The 18,761-nt window shown below is 41.0% G+C and overlaps 1 protein-coding gene across 1 annotated transcript; it reads right to left on the minus strand.

Moving 5' to 3' along the window:
- Positions 1 to 834: 834 nt before the first annotated feature.
- On the minus strand, positions 835 to 16,796 carry LOC132099225 (membrane-spanning 4-domains subfamily A member 4A-like). Its single transcript, XM_059505663.1, has 10 exons — positions 16,649 to 16,796; positions 10,701 to 10,899; positions 10,208 to 10,318; positions 10,047 to 10,115; positions 6,440 to 6,580; positions 5,574 to 5,690; positions 4,493 to 4,555; positions 2,481 to 2,744; positions 2,122 to 2,353; positions 835 to 1,033 (listed from the first exon to the last, which is right to left on the minus strand). Exons 2-8 carry the CDS (start codon positions 10,872 to 10,874, stop codon positions 2,670 to 2,672), a joined length of 750 nt encoding a protein of 249 aa, XP_059361646.1. The 5' UTR covers positions 10,875 to 10,899; positions 16,649 to 16,796; the 3' UTR covers positions 835 to 1,033; positions 2,122 to 2,353; positions 2,481 to 2,669.
- Between the last annotated feature and the right edge of the window lie 1,965 nt (positions 16,797 to 18,761).

The raw sequence follows: 18,761 nt of genomic DNA on the forward strand, positions 1-18,761 counted from the left end.
GACCCACAGGAACAGACGATGTTGTACTTTTATTATGTTCTCACTATTGCTTTGTCTGTTATTATAGATTGTTTAATATTTACTAAGCCTGCACTTAACCAACTAACACTAGCACTTTTCCTTTTCTTGTCTTTTTATTAAAAAAAAAAAAAAAAAAAAAACCTACCTATGCGTTCTATACTAGACTAACTGAGTTAACTGCACTTGTACACTGTTGTTGTTCTCTTGTTGACCTGACTGCTTCTATTGTTCTCATTTGTAAGTCGCTTTGGATAAAAACGTCTGCTAAATGATTAAATGTAAATGTAAATGTAAGTATTTACTCATTTTTTTAACATAAATCACAGCAGCGTTCATATATGAAGGACGTAGACTGTCAAACATACAGAACGTTTAGCCAATCATAGCAGTGGGCATTTACTTTTGAGTCAACAATCCACCTCACCTATTCAAAAAGAGCGTTCTGGTGAGGGGGTTGAAAACAGGACAGAAAACAGCCTATAACTCCGAATAATTACATTTAGTCATTTTGAAATTGTTTTTTAATGTAAAAATCTTTATCATTATAAGTGGACCTCAGAGAACAGTACAAAATATAAAAAAGGCAGGTCATGACCCCTTAAAATTATTGTATTAACATTCTGTAGTCTACAATGATAATGCTGTCAGCTGGAAGATAGAGTGATTCAATTAAAAAAAGGCATTTAACAGATGCTATTTTTCAAAGAATTTTACAAAAGTGCTGAGGCAGCCATAAATCTACTTATTACCAAACTTAAGAAAAGACATTTCATTGCAGATAACATTTCCCAGAAGGAAAAGAGAGGCAGGTGGTTATAACAATCATAATGCTTTATTACTATGTAGTGTAAATAAGCATTTGAGTATAAATTGAATACAATTCTGGATGTTGTTTCTCCTTGATGTGAAGTCAGTACAAAACATTTAACTGTATATTTTGTAAGTGTTATAAGTGTCACATGTTTTCTATGTTTTTATGTCAAGAGACTATTATTTTGAATGATTTTCTATACTCTCGGTGATGCAAAAAACTACTTTCAATCCAAGTCAGACGGTGGGTGGTATTTTAGTATGCAAATTTATTCAAAGAATATAGAAAATGAGAATACAACTCATAAAAAGTCATCACTCGCAAACAGATTATTAAGTATTGAAACCAGCTTCAAATATAGAAAATACAATTCCCAAAATTAATATGGTTTTAAAAGCAATCCATATATGATGGATGTTGCCCAATTAAGGTTAATACAAATGATTATAATATTCAAAAGTAATCAAACTGTTAAAATGTATTTCAAAAATAATAATACAAAGCATATAAGAACTTGTATATCAAAAGTCAAAAATAATACAAGTCAAGGTATTAGAATTCAAAATATCTAAATAAAATCAAAGTATTTAAGTAAAATCAAAGTATCTACCAAAGTATCTAAATTGAATAAACCTGTAAGATGTTCAAAGTATTCAAGTGAGCCTGAAACAAAAGATAAAAGTAAAGATGAGGGACCCAAGTTCAGTTAGGTAGAGAGTGGAGAGAGAGCTAAAGGAGGGGTTTGCACCTCCTTAAGTAGTCCCTTCAAGCAAAGAGTCTTGTGATCCAGAAATGAAGTCATGTCTCAAATAGATAGAAAGACATTGGTCATATGCCTCTGGTGCATATAAAAATACCAGATGAGCCTTGCAGTCCAGTTTCACTTCCACATTTTAGAAGATCAAAACATATAATTACCGATTTTGGCTTTGCTCAGTTAAATGCAGGGTTACAAATACCTCAGGAGATTGGCTGTATTGTCTCCCTTATCAAAACTCAGAAGGATTACAAAATAACTTGAGATACAGACATGTGGAACTAAAACTCAATACAGAATCACAAATAGCTCTAAAACAACATTGTGGAACTAATATTCAGACATACAAAATCATAAAGCTCAAAATATAAACGTTTTGTGGAACTAGATGGAAATCTGCATCTTTTTGTTCTATTTCTATATTGATGTAGAAGTCTTCTAAAGTCTGCAGCTCAGTTAAGGCCTTCAGAACAGACTGTCCTGTGCTTTTGAGCACGTAGCAAATGTACACGTGACTAAACTCCGGATACACCACTCGGTTTATATTGTTATTTTATATTGAGAGATAGTGGACAGTGGAAAAACAAGTGTGTTACACAAAAGCATCACACACTAGTGCAGGACCACAACCCTTGAACAAAGAAAATATGTGGTATACTAACCATCAATAAACTGCCTTATGTATACTGAAAAAATACTAAATAATATATTGTGTTAGTATTTAGTATATTACAATATATTAAATAATACATACAGAATTAATGCTTTTCATATATTGCAAACATGTAGCAGTATATTTACTTCTTTATCGTAATGAATGTATTCAATATTTCTTCATAACATATAGATATACATGTGATGACACATGGTACATTTTGTGTGTATACACACAATCAGGTGTTTCAATAAAACAATTCCATGTATTATTTTATATGCATCATATCAGCATTTGCAATATATTGAAAAATATAAGCACTGGTTTACCATATATGGAAAGTATTATTTAATATATCGCATTATAGTTTACAATGCATTCCCATATATTTGTTTCATATGGGAACACTGTCCACTTATTTATGTTTATTTGAATTCATTGTATGGTGGAGGAACATCTGCAAGATAATGATGAACGGAAGCGGAGCTGGCCACAGGGATCTGCAAGAAAACAAAAAGCGAATATTATCAATTAAAAAAAACAATCTGTAAGCTGATCATATATGTAACTATTATTGCACCCATTACTGAGTGCTTTACACGTTTCTAATAAATGGACAAATCAACCATAAATTCAAAGAATGCTTTTTATGCAATTTTACTCAAACTCAAATTATATACATTTATTCATTTAGCAGACGCTTTTATCTAAAGCGACTTACAAATGAGGACACTGGATGCAATCAAAAACAATAAAAGAGCAATGATATATAAGTGCTATAACAAGTCTCAGTTAGGTTAACACAGTACACGTAGCATGGGATTTTAAATAATGTAATAAATAAAAAGAGAACAGAATAGAAAAATAATAGAGCAAGCTAGTGTTTTTATAATTGTATAATAAATAAAAATAAAATAGACTGAATACAAAAAGATTAGAAACGTAGATTTATTTTTTTAAAGAATAGAATTAGAATAGTGAGTGTTAAAGTTAGAGGGTCAAATAAAGATGGAAGAGATGTGTTTTAAGCAGATTCTTGAAGATGGTTAAGGACTCAGCTGCTAGGATTGAGTTGGGGAGGTCATTCCACCAGGAGGGAACATTTAATTTAAAAGTCCGTAAAAGTGACTTTGTGCTTCTTTGGGATGAACAATCAAGAGACGTTCAGTTGCAGAACGCAAGCTTCTAGAGGCACATAAGTCTGAAGTAACAAATTTACGTAAAACGGTGCAGAGCCAGTGGAGGTTTTGTAGGCAAACATCAATGCCTTGATGCAATTTTATGTGAGCAGCTATTGGAAGCCAGTGCAAATTGATAAACAGAGGTGTGATGCTTATCATTTCGGTTCATTAAAAATGAATCTTGCCGCCGCATTCTGGATTAATTGTAAAGGTTTGATAGTATTGGCTGGAAGACCTGCCAAGAGAGTATTGCAATAGTCCAGCCTGGACTGAGCAAGAGCTTGAACAAGGAGTTGTGCAGCATGTTCAGAAAGAAAGGGCTTGATCTTCTTGATGTTGAATAAAGCAAATCTGCAGGATCGGACAGTTTTAGCAATGTGGTCTGAGAAAGTCAGCTGATCATCAATCATACCTCCAAGGTTTCTGGTTGTTTTTGAAGGAGTTATGGTTGATGTGCCTAACTTGATGGTGAAATTGTGATGAAACGATGGGTTTGCTGGAATCACAAGCAGTTCTGTCTTGGCAAGGTTGAGTTGAAGGTGATGGTCCATCATCCAGGAAGAAATGTCTGTTAGACAAGCCGAGATGCGAATAGCTACCGTCGGATCATCAGGATGGAATGAGAGGAAGAGTTGAGTGTCATCAGCATAGCAGTGGTATGAAAAGCCATGTTTCTGAATGACAGAACCTAATGATGCCATGTAGACAGAGAAGAGAAGTGGTCCAAGAACTGAGCCCTGAGGCACCCCAGTAGTTAGATGTTGTGACTTGGACACCTCACCTCTCCAAGATACTTTGAAGGACCTATCTGATAGGTAAGACTCAAACCATTGAAGTGTGGTTCCTGAGATGCCCTTTGCCAGTAGGGTTGATAGGAGTATCTGGTGGTTAACCGTGTCAAAAGCAGCGGACAGATCAAGCAGGATAAGTACTGAAGATTTGGATTACGCTTTTGCCAGTCTTCTGAAGCCAGATTGGTTGCTGTCAAGGAGGTTGTTCTGAAACAAACTGTGAGAAATGCAGAGATTGTGTTGAACACAGCTTGTTCAAATTAAAGCTCTTCTTACCTCTGAGCTGTTAAGATCGTGGAAATCATTTGGCTGTGGTGCTAAAACTTGAGCAAACTGCACCTTTGGGGAAAAATACACATGTAATGTTTTATGCCTTCTTTCTGTGAGATGCCATAAATGCAAAAACACTGACAGACAGTTTCATTGTCACAGGAATAAGAAATTAGAATAAATTCATCCCAAATCATAGTTTGTTTAAATTAGACTCCAAAAGGTATTCGGATGGTTTACTATTTCCTGTGCAGATCTGTGCATATGTTAACAGCTACAATTACCCACAAAATTACCCGCTCTTTTACAAAGACTTGTTTTTGTTTCAGAAGAGTACTAGAACATGCTCTTATTCTTGGTGTTTAGAAAAACGCATACTTTTTCACATAATTTACATTAAAATATTAAAATATCTTTCTTCCCATCAGGCACAAAGATCAATCAACAATTATTTCTATAACACGTTTAAAGACAACTTGTTGACCAAAGTGCTTTACACTCTCCACATTACCACAAATTAACACAATCAATACAGATCACTACTCCGACTCCAGACACCTAGGAGCATTTGTAAGTAATTTAACATTCCAACGAGTTACAGGATCTAATATGCTTGTCATATGCGCACAAAAACAAAGGTAATCCAAATAAAATGTAATAGTAATAGGAAAAACATGGGTTAAGGGTTGCCTGGAACGCGGCATAAGTAGGGTGAGATAACGAGGAACAAACAGGTGAGAATGAACTAATCAATGGAAGACAGAAACTGAAAGAAAAAGTCCATGACAATGCAGAAGGGGGCTATGGTTCTTTGAGATTAAGTCAGAAAAATACTGCGCCTTAGCTGATTTAATAAACTGTAATAAATAAGTTACCATACAATCTCTAAGAATCTCATACCAGACTTGGAGCTTATCTTTTGTTCTATTTCCTCTGCACTTGTCTCCATTTTTGTCTGATTGACTGACTCTCTGTGTTAATCCAGGGCTGAGATACAGCTGTAGATTTTACCTTTTTAAGTGAAGCTATGCCTTTATATATAGATAATAAAACAGTTTGAGAACCCCTGATTTGGGACATTACCCACCTGAGGAGAACAACAGCAGCCAGTGGCTTTACAGGCAAATGCTGACAGATAGATGGAGATGATAAACTCAAGCACAGCGAATAACAGCAACACACCTCTGATTCCCTTGAAGAGAGTCTGCGAGAAAATGAAACATTAATACAATTAATCATACCAAATCAATGATAATTACTAATCACAATGCTCAGCAGTTCAGAATCTACCATCCTTGAGGTTCATATGTTAATATAACATACTAAGGGCCAGATTTACTGAACAGCGCAAATCAGTTTGAGAGCACAATCCCATAAAAGCAATGGTGAGAGTAGAAAGTTCATTAAATAACACATATGCAGCATCTCATTTCCATAATGTCAAATGAAAAAGAGAATATTAACAAATGAACAAACCAATGCAAAAAAAAAAAAAAGAAAGGAGAAGTGCAAATTAACATCTGGTTTAAGAAATGCTTTTGGGGAATTACATTTTGGCACAAATACTTGGTGATTTATTTAAATACTCTCTATTTATAAAAGGGAAACTCTTACAAATGCAAATATAATAAGGTCATCCCCTAAATAATTGTTCTTATCATTGCTGATGTTTTGCTGCATGTGTTTAGTAAATCCTGACATTAGTTTTTAACGCTGAAAGAGAGTTTGCGCTGACACACTCGGTTATTAAATTTGGCTCTTATAGGTCAAACTGGGCTAACTTTACAATTAACATATGATTTCAACTTCTTCTTGTGTTGTTAATGATATATAAACTACTTGTGAAATGGCAGATAAAAAGAGTGAACAGATGAGTGCAGAATAAGGCTTGTGTACTGCTGTGATATTACTGTAATTACTAAATAAATGTGAATATAAAAGTTGATGACACACCTCATACTTTGCTTCTAAATAGTAACAGTCATAATCATAGCAGTGAGTGAATGGCCCTATAACCAAATCCAGAGAGGTTAAAATAATGGCAATGCCGGCGGTAATAGTACTGAAAATGTTCATTCCAAGTGAAGCATTCACCTACAGGGAGAAAACAAACATAACAGATTAATAAATTAGCAAGATCTTTAAAGCATTGTGGAAACACATTAATATAGATGGAAAAGTATATGTAGTGTGATTACAAAAAATTAATTACTTCACATAAATAAATAAAGAGCAATGATATACAAGTGCTATAACAAGTCTCAGTTAGCTTAATGCAGTACATGTAGCAAGGGTTTTGTTTTAGCAAATTATATAATAAAAGAAAAAGAAAAAAGAAAATTAGCAAGCTAGTGCCTTTTTACCGCTTATGTTAATTGTATAATAAATAAAAAGAAACCAAATGCAAGTGCAAGTCTAAAATAGGCATTTTTTTAAAGAATAGAAGTAGAAAAGAGTGTGCTAGAGTTAGACTATCAAATAAACATTTACTGAAAAGTCAGTGAAAGTTATTTTGTGCCTCTTTGGGATGAACAATAAAGCAGGTTGAACACAGGTTGTTTTAATCATAGTATGGGGTAGTTGGTTAATAATAAAGTTATATGTCTCTCATCTGTTTCGTTTTGCTTGTCTGTTTCATTATAAAAATAATACAAGCCTGAAGGCGTATAATTACATGCTTGGTTATCAGCATATAGCAGCATTAAATAAGACCCATTCTCATCTCGACACAGCTTTTATTCTGGAGTGCAGTGGCTTTTGAGTCCACTGGAAAACAGCATCTTGTTTAGAAGTACCCAAGAACAATGTGCATATCTGAGGAAGAGCCAGTCACAGGATTATTGATTGTTGGTGTTGGTTTCATTTTACTTACTCAAGATGGCAGCAACTTCTCTCGCTCTTGACAGAATGGCGGGTGGGGGTGGTGTTGGCGCAGTGGATAAGACACACGTCTTTGGTGTGAGAGACCCGGGTTCGAATCCACTGTGAGACACCAATGTGTCCCTGAGCAAGACACTTAACCCCTAGCTGCTCCAGAGGCGTGCGACCTCTGACATACATAGCAATTGTAAGTCGCTTTGGATAAAAGCGTCTGCTAAATGAATAAATGTAAATGTAAATGTAAATGGCGTTTCCATGTTTTTTGCTTTGTGAGTCGCAGTGTTTTTGTACGTCTTCATCGCATTTACTTGTCTTTAAGCATGCATACAGCCGTGAGTTTCTGCTCAATGTCAGCAGAACCGCATTTTTACAGTTAAACTGTAACAGCTGCGGGATCTCTGTCTTTTCGGGAGGCCTACACCATCACCGACCCGCACTACTGCATCTCACCCACAGCGAAGGCGCCACAAGCGGTGTGAGAGGAAGCAGAAGAAGGGTAAGCATGGAGGTATCCAGGCTAGGCTAACGGCTAACCCACACAAGCCATCTATCCCCACCATCGTACTGGCTAATGTACGCTCTTTGGACAATAAACTGGACTACATCCGATTGCTACGTTCAACTCAGAGGACTGTAAGGGACTGTTGTGTTTTTGTGTTTACGTAAACATGGCTCAGCAACAGCGTTCCAGACCACGCTATTCAGCTCAACCAGCTGACGTGCTATCGGGCGGACAGAGTTAACGCGGTAAATCACACTGCAGCGGGCTTTTTTTTTTCGGTGCCATGATGCTTTTGCAATTTGCAAACACATTATTAAGAGCCGGCCATTCTATCTGCCGAGGAAATATACTGCCATACTGCTCGTCTCGCTTTACATTCCCCCGAACAACAGCAACAGCAACAGGAACGATGCACTAAATGAACTGTACCAGCACATCAGTGAGAAACAGACAGCACACCCCGATGCTTTTCTCATCATAGCTGGGGATTTCAACCATGCTGACTTAAAGAGTGTGTTTCCAAAAATTAACCAACACATTTACTTTCCAACTTGAGGTAATAACATTTTACACCACAATGAGAGGAGCTTACAAAGCCCTCCCCCTCCCCCACCTCGGAGCCTCAGAGCACATCACTGTTATGCTAATGCCTGCATACAGACCGCTCATTAAAGTCACCAAACCAGTTCAAAAACAGATTCAAGTGTGGCCAGAAGGATCATCAGGGGTTCTTCAAGACTGCTTCGACACAACTGACTGGGACATGTTTAAGCAGGCTGCCACATGCAATAACACCACTGACCTCCAGGAGTACTCAGAGACTGTCACTGCCTACATCAACAAGTGTATTGATGATGTAACAGTCACAAAAACCATCACTGAAAAGACTACTTCAGTAAGAGGTACTGAAAGACTGTGCAGCAGAACTCAATGATGTCTTCACAGACATTTTCAACATCTCACTGAGTCAGGCTGTTGTTCCCACATGCTTCAAAACTACCACCATCATTCCAGTTCCGAAGAAGCCATCTCCATCCTGCTTCAATGACTACCGTCCTGTTGCACTTACCCCCATCCTCATGAAGTGCTTTGAACGGCTAGTCATGCACCACATCAAGTCTGCCCTCCCCCACTCCCTGGACCCCTTCCAGTTTGCATATCGGTCCAACCGCTCGACTGATGATGCCATCACTACTGCCATTCACTCAGCACTCACACATCTAGACAAAAAGGAATCATACGTCAGACCACAAAATCAGTGCACTGGCCAAGAAATCACAGCAGCATCTCTACTTCCTCCACAAACTGAGGAGAGCCAGAGCCCCACCCCCCATCATGTACACCTTCTACAGAGGCACCATCGAGAGCATCCTGACGAGCTGCATCACTGTGTGGCACGGCACATGCAATGCGACCTGCTGTCCAGTTGAGAAGATCATTGGTGTCTCTCTCCCCTCCCTCCAGGACATTTATGGAACCCGTCTCACCCGTAAAGCCCTATGCATCGCAGGTGATCCCACTCACCCGTCACACAGCTTCTTCAGTTTGCTGCCATCAGGGAGGAGACTGCGGAGTCCCCAGGCCAGGTTCAGCAGACTGAAGGACAGCTTCATTCATCAGGCTCCCGAAATTTCCCCCTCCTTTCCCCCCTACTGCCCCAGGCACCACAGAACGATGACCCAGTCAGTATGTACTGTACATGTGGAAGAATTGACAATAAAGAAAACTTGATATGAATTGACTTAATTTTTGTCTGAATTCGTTTATGTCACATCTGTGTCTCCCACCGGAGCTGCTGCTGGACTGCGGATCTGATGTCTCATGGTAGTTTTGAATAAGACTGCTGCACGCCAGAGTGTTACTGTATGTAACCCAATGTAGTGTCATGTTATAAAGTGAATGATGATTGTTAATTTTACTGTCTGTCATAAATACATTTACATTTAAGGATTCAAGGGAAATCAAGGGATTATTGTTTCTAGAAGTTCCTCAAAAGTACATATCATATTATTATTGTGCCATCTAGTGTTGTGTGTTTTTCTTTTAAAGCAGAAAAAAGAAGAGAAGAAGAAATCTGTATAAACCAGTACAGGATCAGTACAAACACAACAGAACACTATTTTGGTACTTCCAGCATGGTGCTTAGACCCTTAAAATTAATGACTGCTGTGTACATACCAAACACAAACTGGATGGTGAATTAATTTTATTTTCGGCAGCAATGCAGAGTGAGCCTGCAGTAATGTACTGAGAAGAGAAAGACCAAAAATTAGGCTTGCATTGTGGAATGTGTAGCTTGTATCATAAAAGAACCACTTAATTGTATGGCTGTTCCTTACGATGACAGATCCCCAGTAAGGAAGACCACTAATGACAAAGATAAGATCTGCAAAAACTGTAGACACAATGCCAAACAGGAGAGTCAGCAGACCGATCATAATCTGGACCGTCTGTGAGGGACAAAAAGAATTCAGAAAGTGTGAGAAGGACAAGAGTCTTTCATGAGGGGAAACAATATAATATATGCAATATACGTTTATGGCAGCTGTAGTTATGGACTTATGATTCTGCAAGTATTTGCGCATGTGTAAGATTGGATTCCTTTACATTTTTTGATAGTTTGCAACTCCTAAAACATTGTTCTCTGTGACTGAAACACTGTAAAGTTTACTTTTTTACTCTGTAAATGATAAACCTGATCTTGTATTGGTCACGTTCTTAAATAAAAATTGCATAAATTCCTCATTCAAAATTTATTCAAGTACATGTCCTCTCTCACACTGACATGCACAAATAAAAACCAATTATTTGGGTTTACAAGACATTTCTTACCCCAAGGGCTTTCGGCTGGCCTTTGAGAAATGCCTGAAGTCCATGAAGAGGTGAAACTCCCGCCACCTGCTGTACATAAACAGGAGCATTTGTTGTAACAGGTGTTGATTGTGTGGGCGGTTGCAGCTGGATGACGAGCGTTGAAGAGGTCATGGGTATGACAGTGCTGGACATTCTGGTTTCTGAATCTCCAACTGACCTGTACAAAATCATAGTAAACCATAACATGCAAACGATATGATTATGAAACAGACACTTAGCAGATTCTGTTTTCCAAAGACACTTGTGATGTGCCTACCAACATAGATACACTTAATAATATATATATATATATATATATATATATATATATATATATATATATATATATACACACAAACTGGCCAATTTATTAGGTACATCTGTTCAATTGCTTGATAAAACAAATTGCTAATCAGCCAATCACAAGGCAACAACTCAATGAATTTAGGCATGTAGATGTGGTGAAGATGACTTGCTTTAGTTCAAATCAAGCTAAAGAAAGGGGAAGAAAGGGGATTTAAGTGGCTCTGAACGTGGAATGGTTGTTGGTGCCAGACGGACTGGTCTGAGTATTTCAAAAACTGCTGATCTACTGGGATTTTCACACACAACCATCTCTAGGGTTTACAGAGAATGGTCCGAAACATAGAACATTTCCAGTGAGCGGCAGTTGTGTGGACACAAATGCCTTGTTGATGTCAGAGGTCAGAGGAGAATAGGCAGACTGGTTAGAGATGATAGAAAGACAACAGTAACTCAAATAACCACTTGTTACAACCTAGGTATGCAGAATTCTAACTCTAAGTTCAGCAAAATTTGGATGATAGAAGATGAAAAAGAATGTTGCCAGGTCTGATGAGTCTCAATTTCTGCTGTGACATTCAGATGGTAGGATTAGAATTTGCCGTAAGGAACATGAGAAGTCCAATAAACAGGAAAACATAAGCAATAACCAACAAACTCTAACTCAATCGACTGGAACTAAAACAGGGCAGATGACAAGGGACAGACAGGTGAACACAATGGAGGTGTTTACTAATAATAAGAACTGGAACCAAACTAAATATGGGCACAAGTGGGAGAAAAGACAACAACCAGTCCAATGGGGGTGTGACATTCCCGGGGACCTGGCAGGGAGGCGGACACATACAGGAGAAGGTTCCAGCAGAGTATGGACATCCAGAAGGAGGACAACAACCAGAGTCCAGGGAGGAGATGATGGAGGAAAGAAGCCAGGGAGGAAACAGTAGGAACCAGAGCGGACCAGACAGAGGGAGGAGTCAGGGAGAAGACAGAAGGGACCTGGAGCAGGAGGAGTCAGCCGAGTCCCAGGCTGCAGCCGTGATGGTGGCCCACGGTGGAGCTGACGGAGGGAGGAGTCAAGGAAAGGACAGAAGGGACCTGGAGCAGGAGGAGCCAGCCGAGTCCCAGGCTGCAGCCGTGATGGTGGCCCACGGTGGAGCTGACGGAGGGAGGAGTCAGGGAGAAGACAGAAGGGACCTGGAGCAGGAGGAGCCACCCGAGTCCCAGGCTGCAGCCGTGATGGTGGCCTACGGTGGAGCTGACGGAGGGAGGAGTCAGGGAGAAGACAGAAGGGACCTGGAGCAGGAGGAGCCAGCCGAGTCCCAGGCTGCAGCCGTGATGGTGGCCCACGGTGGAGCTGACGGAGGGAGGAGTCAAGGAAAAGACAGAAGGGACCTGGAGCAGGAGGAGCCAGCCGAGTCCCAGGCTGCAGCCGTGATGGTGGCCCACGGTGGAGCTGACGGAGGGAGGAGTCAGGGAGAAGACAGAAGGGACCTGGAGCAGGAGGAGCCACCCGAGTCCCAGGCTGCAGCCGTGATGGTGGCCCACGGTGGAGCTGACGGAGGGAGGAGTCAAGGAAAAGACAAAAGGGACCTGGAGCAGGAGGAGCCAGCCGAGTCCCAGGCTGCAGCCGTGATGGTGGCCCACGGTGGAGGTGACGGAGGGAGGAGTCAAGGAAAAGACAGAAGGGACCTGGAGCAGGAGGAGCCAGCCGAGTCCCAGGCTGCAGCCGTGATGGTGGCCCACGGTGGAGCTGACGGAGGGAGGAGTCAGGGAGAAGACAGAAGGGACCTGGAGCAGGAGGAGCCAGCCGAGTCCCAGGCTGCAGCCGTGATGGTGGCCCACGGTGGAGCTGACGGAGGGAGGAGTCAAGGAAAAGACAAAAGGGACCTGGAGCAGGAGGAGCCAGCCGAGTCCCAGGCTGCAGCCGTGATGGTGGCCCACGGTGGAGCTGACGGAGGGAGGAGTCAGGGAGAAGACAGAAGGGACCTGGAGCAGGAGGAGTCAGCCGAGTCCCAGGCTGCAGCCGTGATGGTGGCCCACGGTGGAGCTGATGGAGGGAGGAGTCAGGGAGAAGGCAGAAGGGACCTGGAGCAGGAGGAGCCACCCGAGTCCCAGGCTACAGCCGTGATGGTGGCCCACGGTGGAGCTGACGGAGGGAGGAGTCAGGGAGAAGACAGAAGGGACCTGGAGCAGGAGGAGCCAGCCGAGTCCCAGGCTGCAGCCGTGATGGTGGCCCACGGTGGAGGTGACGGAGGGAGGAGTCAAGGAAAAGACAGAAGGGACCTGGAGCAGGAGGAGCCAGCCGAGTCCCAGGCTGCAGCCGTGATGGTGGCCCACGGTGGAGCTGACGGAGGGAGGAGTCAGGGAGAAGACAGAAGGGACCTGGAGCAGGAGGAGCCAGCCGAGTCCCAGGCTGCAGCCATGATGGTGGCCCACGGTGGAGCTGACGGAGGGAGGAGTCAGGGAGAAGACAGAAGGGACCTGGAGCAGGAGGAGCCAGCCGAGTCCCAGGCTGCAGCCGTGATGGTGGCCCACGGTGGAGCTGACGGAGGGAGGAGTCAAGGAAAAGACAGAAGGGACCTGGAGCAGGAGGAGCCAGCCGAGTCCCAGGCTGCAGCCGTGATGGTGGCCCACGGTGGAGCTGACGGAGGGAGGAGTCAGGGAGAAGACAGAAGGGACCTGGAGCAGGAGGAGCCACCCGAGTCCCAGGCTGCAGCCGTGATGGTGGCCCACGGTGGAGCTGACGGAGGGAGGAGTCAAGGAAAAGACAAAAGGGACCTGGAGCAGGAGGAGCCAGCCGAGTCCCAGGCTGCAGCCGTGATGGTGGCCCACGGTGGAGGTGACGGAGGGAGGAGTCAAGGAAAAGACAGAAGGGACCTGGAGCAGGAGGAGCCAGCCGAGTCCCAGGCTGCAGCCGTGATGGTGGCCCACGGTGGAGCTGACGGAGGGAGGAGTCAGGGAGAAGACAGAAGGGACCTGGAGCAGGAGGAGCCAGCCGAGTCCCAGGCTGCAGCCGTGATGGTGGCCCACGGTGGAGCTGACGGAGGGAGGAGTCAAGGAAAAGACAAAAGGGACCTGGAGCAGGAGGAGCCAGCCGAGTCCCAGGCTGCAGCCGTGATGGTGGCCCACGGTGGAGCTGACGGAGGGAAGAGTCAGGGAGAAGACAGAAGGGACCTGGAGCAGCAGGAGCCACGGAGGGAAGGAGCTGACGGAGGGAAGAGTCAGGGAGAAGACAGAAGGGACCTGGAGCAGCAGGAGCCACCCGAGTCCCAGGCTGCAGCCGTGATGGTGGCCCACGGTGGAGGTGACGGAGGGAGGAGTCAAGGAAAAGACAGAAGGGACCTGGAGCAGGAGGAGTCAGCCGAGTCCCAGGCTGCAGCCATGATGGTGGCCCACGGTGGAGCAGCCATGGTGGAGGAAGGGCTGATGACTCCAGGGGGCCGACCGACGGTGGTGGAGGAGCCCGAGGCAGAGAGCCAATGAGCCAGGGCAACAGGGAGGATCAGGAGGGCCAAGAAGTCTATAATTGAGCCGGAGTAACAGATGACTGAGGTGTAGCCAGAGGGAAGTAGAGATGTACATCTCAGGCTTATTTCAGTTAGTCTGACTCATTGTCAAATTATTTGGTTCCACAAAAAAATTTAGCATAGGCCTTATCTCAAGCTTGGTTACTGTGGAAACTTATGCTGGGAAACTAATCTGGTCTAAAGCAGGCTAACTGTCAGACTAAGCTAAGTTCCTCTACTGACCAATAAATACACAATGATATTACCATTGTCTCAAATACTATTATTTGCCATGCAGCATTTCTCTCTGGTTTTATTACAGCTGTATTCAAGCCAGGTTTTGGACTTTAATCCCAGTTTTCCCTTGAGTCTCCTTAGTGTTGTGATGCATCATATTCATGCAGCAGCAATGCATGAGGTGCATGAAAGGTTCCTCACTTTAATGGCTAAAAAATACATATATATGTAACATAACACTGTCTCTGATGTGATAATTCACTCTATGACAGTGATAATTGTGAAAAAGGCTCAGCAGAGGTTGTACTTCCTTCATCAGCTGAAAAAGTTCAACCCGTCACAGGCACAGATGACACAGGTTTACTCTGCTATTATTGAGTCTGTTCTGTGCTCTTCTATAACTATCTGATTTGGGTCAGCCAGCAAATCAGATTTAAGAAGACTGCAGTTGACTGTTAGGACTGCAGAGAGGATCACTGGTGTGCACCTGCCCAGTCTTCAGGACTTGTATAACTCCAGAGTGAAGAAACAGGCAGGTGACATCATCATAGACCCCTCTCGAACCTGTGTGCACTTCTCCCCTCAGACAGACGCTACAGATCTCTGGGCTCTAGAACATGTAGACATAAAAACTGTTTTTCCTCCATGCCATCTCTACCTTAAACATGTAACATATGAATCATAACCTGTGTTCTGTAATTCGTTTCCGTAAATCATTCTACATCTTTAATTATTGCCTTCTCAAGTATAATGTAATTACATATGCATATCTCTATTATTTATACAGTCCTATATAGAGTAAAATGCACAAATCTGTACATATATCAATCCACTGTTCCAGATTCATAAACATTATTTATTGCTAAGTCTTACTAATTTTATTTTATTCTATTTTTTCTGTTCTCATGTCAGATGTGTATTTATGCATGTATGTATGTAAAAGAAAGTACCTTAAAAAAAACCCACAACAAATTCCTTGTGTGTTTGGGCACACCTGGTGAATAAAGCTAATTCTGATTCTGATAATGGTAGTTTTAACCTTTAATTATGTTCCCATGGACACTAATATGACCATTCTTTAGTTCTACTGTAAATGTAGCCATATATGATCATCCTTTTAAACAATTCATAGAAAATTTATTTTTTTATTTATGATAACATTTTAACTTCATGGTGAACTATCCCTTTAAGGGCACTGTTTAGACATGTTTCCTGCCTGGGACAGTCTTGCGCAATTTCTTAATGCTCAGCACGCGCTCTCAAACTGTTTGGAGAAGTTGGAGTTCCTCCAGGATTTTTTAATTATGCCACTGCACAATTCAGAGGAATAACTTGTGTTACAAACCAGTGTGTTCATGATTAAGACATTACATTCAAATAACATGATAAGAAACACCAGTTCGCAATATCAACGAGCAAAACGAGCGGTTTTGACTAAAAACAGCGGAAAGCGGATGCTGGACATAGTTTTACCGAAGGCCGACGCGGAGGATCGGGCGTTTGTGCTCCTCGAGCTTCTCGCATCATTTACGGTCCACTCTTCTCTCTGCTAGTCGAAACATTCAATGCATAATAATTGTTTGTAAACAGAAACTTCATCTACTCTCATTTTTAAATAGGGAGAAAAATGTAAATATAGTTGACTTCGATGTGATCCACAATCGATTTGAATTCGCAGAAATGTATTTAATAAATACCTTTTATGATAAAAGTTAGCTGTTCATAAACTGTTTCTGACTTCTCGAGACAACAGCTCACAACTCAAGTCGTGAGTTTTATATGACAGCATCATATAAGACATAAGAATCAGAAGCTTTATTATGTTGAATTTGACTTTACGAAAGGAACTTCCAGTGTAGAATATAAGAAACCACTTACCGATTAATAAAAGACAGAAGCTTTGGTTTGCAGCGAGCAGAAATGCGCTCGTATCACAAGACGAACTGTTAGTTTCGATTTACACGTGAACCCCTGTAAACGCTCTGATGAGCACCATCTCGACTGTGATTGGTCCATCCTGAAACCAAGAGGCTGTGATTGGTCCATCCTGACTCTAGACGGCTGTGATTGCCTCATATCGGGTTGAGCGGACCATTTTTGTGGAGTTGAAACATAACAAATTCCGAGTGTTTCACGAAAATAAGTGACTGGATGACTGACACACACGGAGAGTTGTGCAGGGAGGACATCTAATGTTTACTGCTGCTGTACTAGACCTAAACAACAATCATTACAATCAAAATATGTTTTTTTAAACTGTGTTTTTATTGAACTTTTTTCTTTTTTCTAAAAAAAAAATAACAACAGCAAAAAAAAACAAAAACAAACAAACAATAACAACAATTAAAGTTCAAATAAATATACAAATCCTCGACAGCACTTACCAGAAGAATACACCACATACCAGTACATTCACTGCATTGTTCAAGCACTCACATATATTAAGTCTATTTATTTCCAGCAGATTTTCTATTGGTGTCCACCTCTGTCGAAAAATGTCCGATTTCAACTGCAAGTCTGCTGTCATCTTCTCAAACATGTTTCAGTCTATGTGTCCATTCTGGCACCTTCATCCAGTTCACAGTGATTATCTTCCTAGCTGCCATTAACAAGATATGAACTGAACTGATCTGAGGGGAAACCATCAAGCAAAAATAATTCTGGATGCATCGGAATATCTCTTTCTAAAACTTTATTGATTTCCCTTTTAACACCTTGCCAATTCTCTTGTATTTTGGGACATTCCCAGAATATACGCACATAGCCCCCCACCATCCCGCAACCTCTCCAGCGTTGTGATAATGGCCAAGTACTGTCAAATTTGGCAACCACCAGTGGAAATCTGAAGAATCTCATTTTCAATTTTCCAATCAAATTCCTTCCACATTTGACTGCTGATACCCTCATGACAGCCAGCACATATATTTAACCACATCTCATCCTCTAGTTCCCAGTTTCTTTTGATATGAAACGTGTCATCAGATCGGTCCTGCATTAACTTCCTGTAAATATGTGCTATATGATTTTTAGTGGGTAGATTATGTTCAATAACATTGATAAAATATTTTTCAATATTTGTTGGAGATCTTTTACTGATGTCCCAGTGTTTATGGATTGTAATATAGTGTCGTAATTGTAAATACCTAAAGAGATCATTCGATCTCGATGTAAACTTGTCACGTAATTCAGAAAATGGTCTTATGGTTTCTCCATCAAAAATGTGATTAATTATCTTTAAACCAATCTTTTCCCATCTACTAAAGGCACTATCCCAAATAGAAGGGAGGAAATCTGGGTTACCTTTAATAGGCATTGCACGTGATATGGTGATTACTCCTCTAAACTTTTTTTGTATCGTGGACCAAATTTTGACAGTGTGCTGTATCCATATATTTGTTTTCTTCATTCTTTTCTGTGCTTGCAAGTCCATGAATGGCAGAACTGTCAAAGAGACTCCAGGAAGTGAATTCTGTTCAATATTAACCCATTCTGCCTCCTTATCAATGCCAAGCCAAGCAGCCATAGGCCTAAGCTGAGCAGCCCAATAATAATACCTAAGATTACCCAGGTGGAAAAGACGTAGTATTAAATCTATTCATAATATATTTAAAATACAAATAGTATTTTAAAACACATTTGTATTTCCAACATGCGTATTTAAAGTGAACTTAAAATATACTGAATAGCTTTTTAATTTATTTCTAGAAACTATATTAGTATTACATTTGTAATAAATATATACTTAATTACACTTTTACGTAATATGCTAATGATAAGCATACTTTAAATATATTTTTAAAAAGTTTAATTGAAGTACATTGGTAATAAATATATGCTTAATTGTATTTTGAATAAATATACTAGTAACTAACATACTTTAAATATATTTCTATAAAATGTACTACGAGTACATCGGAAATAATTCTATATTTATTACACTTTTAAGAAATATGCTAAATACAAACATATTTTAATTATATTTTAATTTTTT

This window comes from Carassius carassius, chromosome 22, assembly GCF_963082965.1.
Source record: "Carassius carassius chromosome 22, fCarCar2.1, whole genome shotgun sequence".
NCBI lineage: Eukaryota > Metazoa > Chordata > Actinopteri > Cypriniformes > Cyprinidae > Carassius > Carassius carassius.

Excerpts from the sequence above, each read along its gene's own strand:
- LOC132099225 (XM_059505663.1), bottom strand. The coding sequence starts at position 10,874 with ATGTCCAGCACTGTCATACCCATGACCTCTTCAACGCTCGTCATCCAG. Across the intron at positions 10,319-10,700 it reads GCCAGCCGAAAGCCCTTGGG|ACGGTCCAGATTATGATCGG; the intron begins GTAAGAAATGTC and ends TGTCCCTCACAG. Across the intron at positions 5,691-6,439 it reads ATTTAGAAGCAAAGTATGAG|ACTCTCTTCAAGGGAATCAG; the intron begins GTGTGTCATCAA and ends ATTTTCTCGCAG.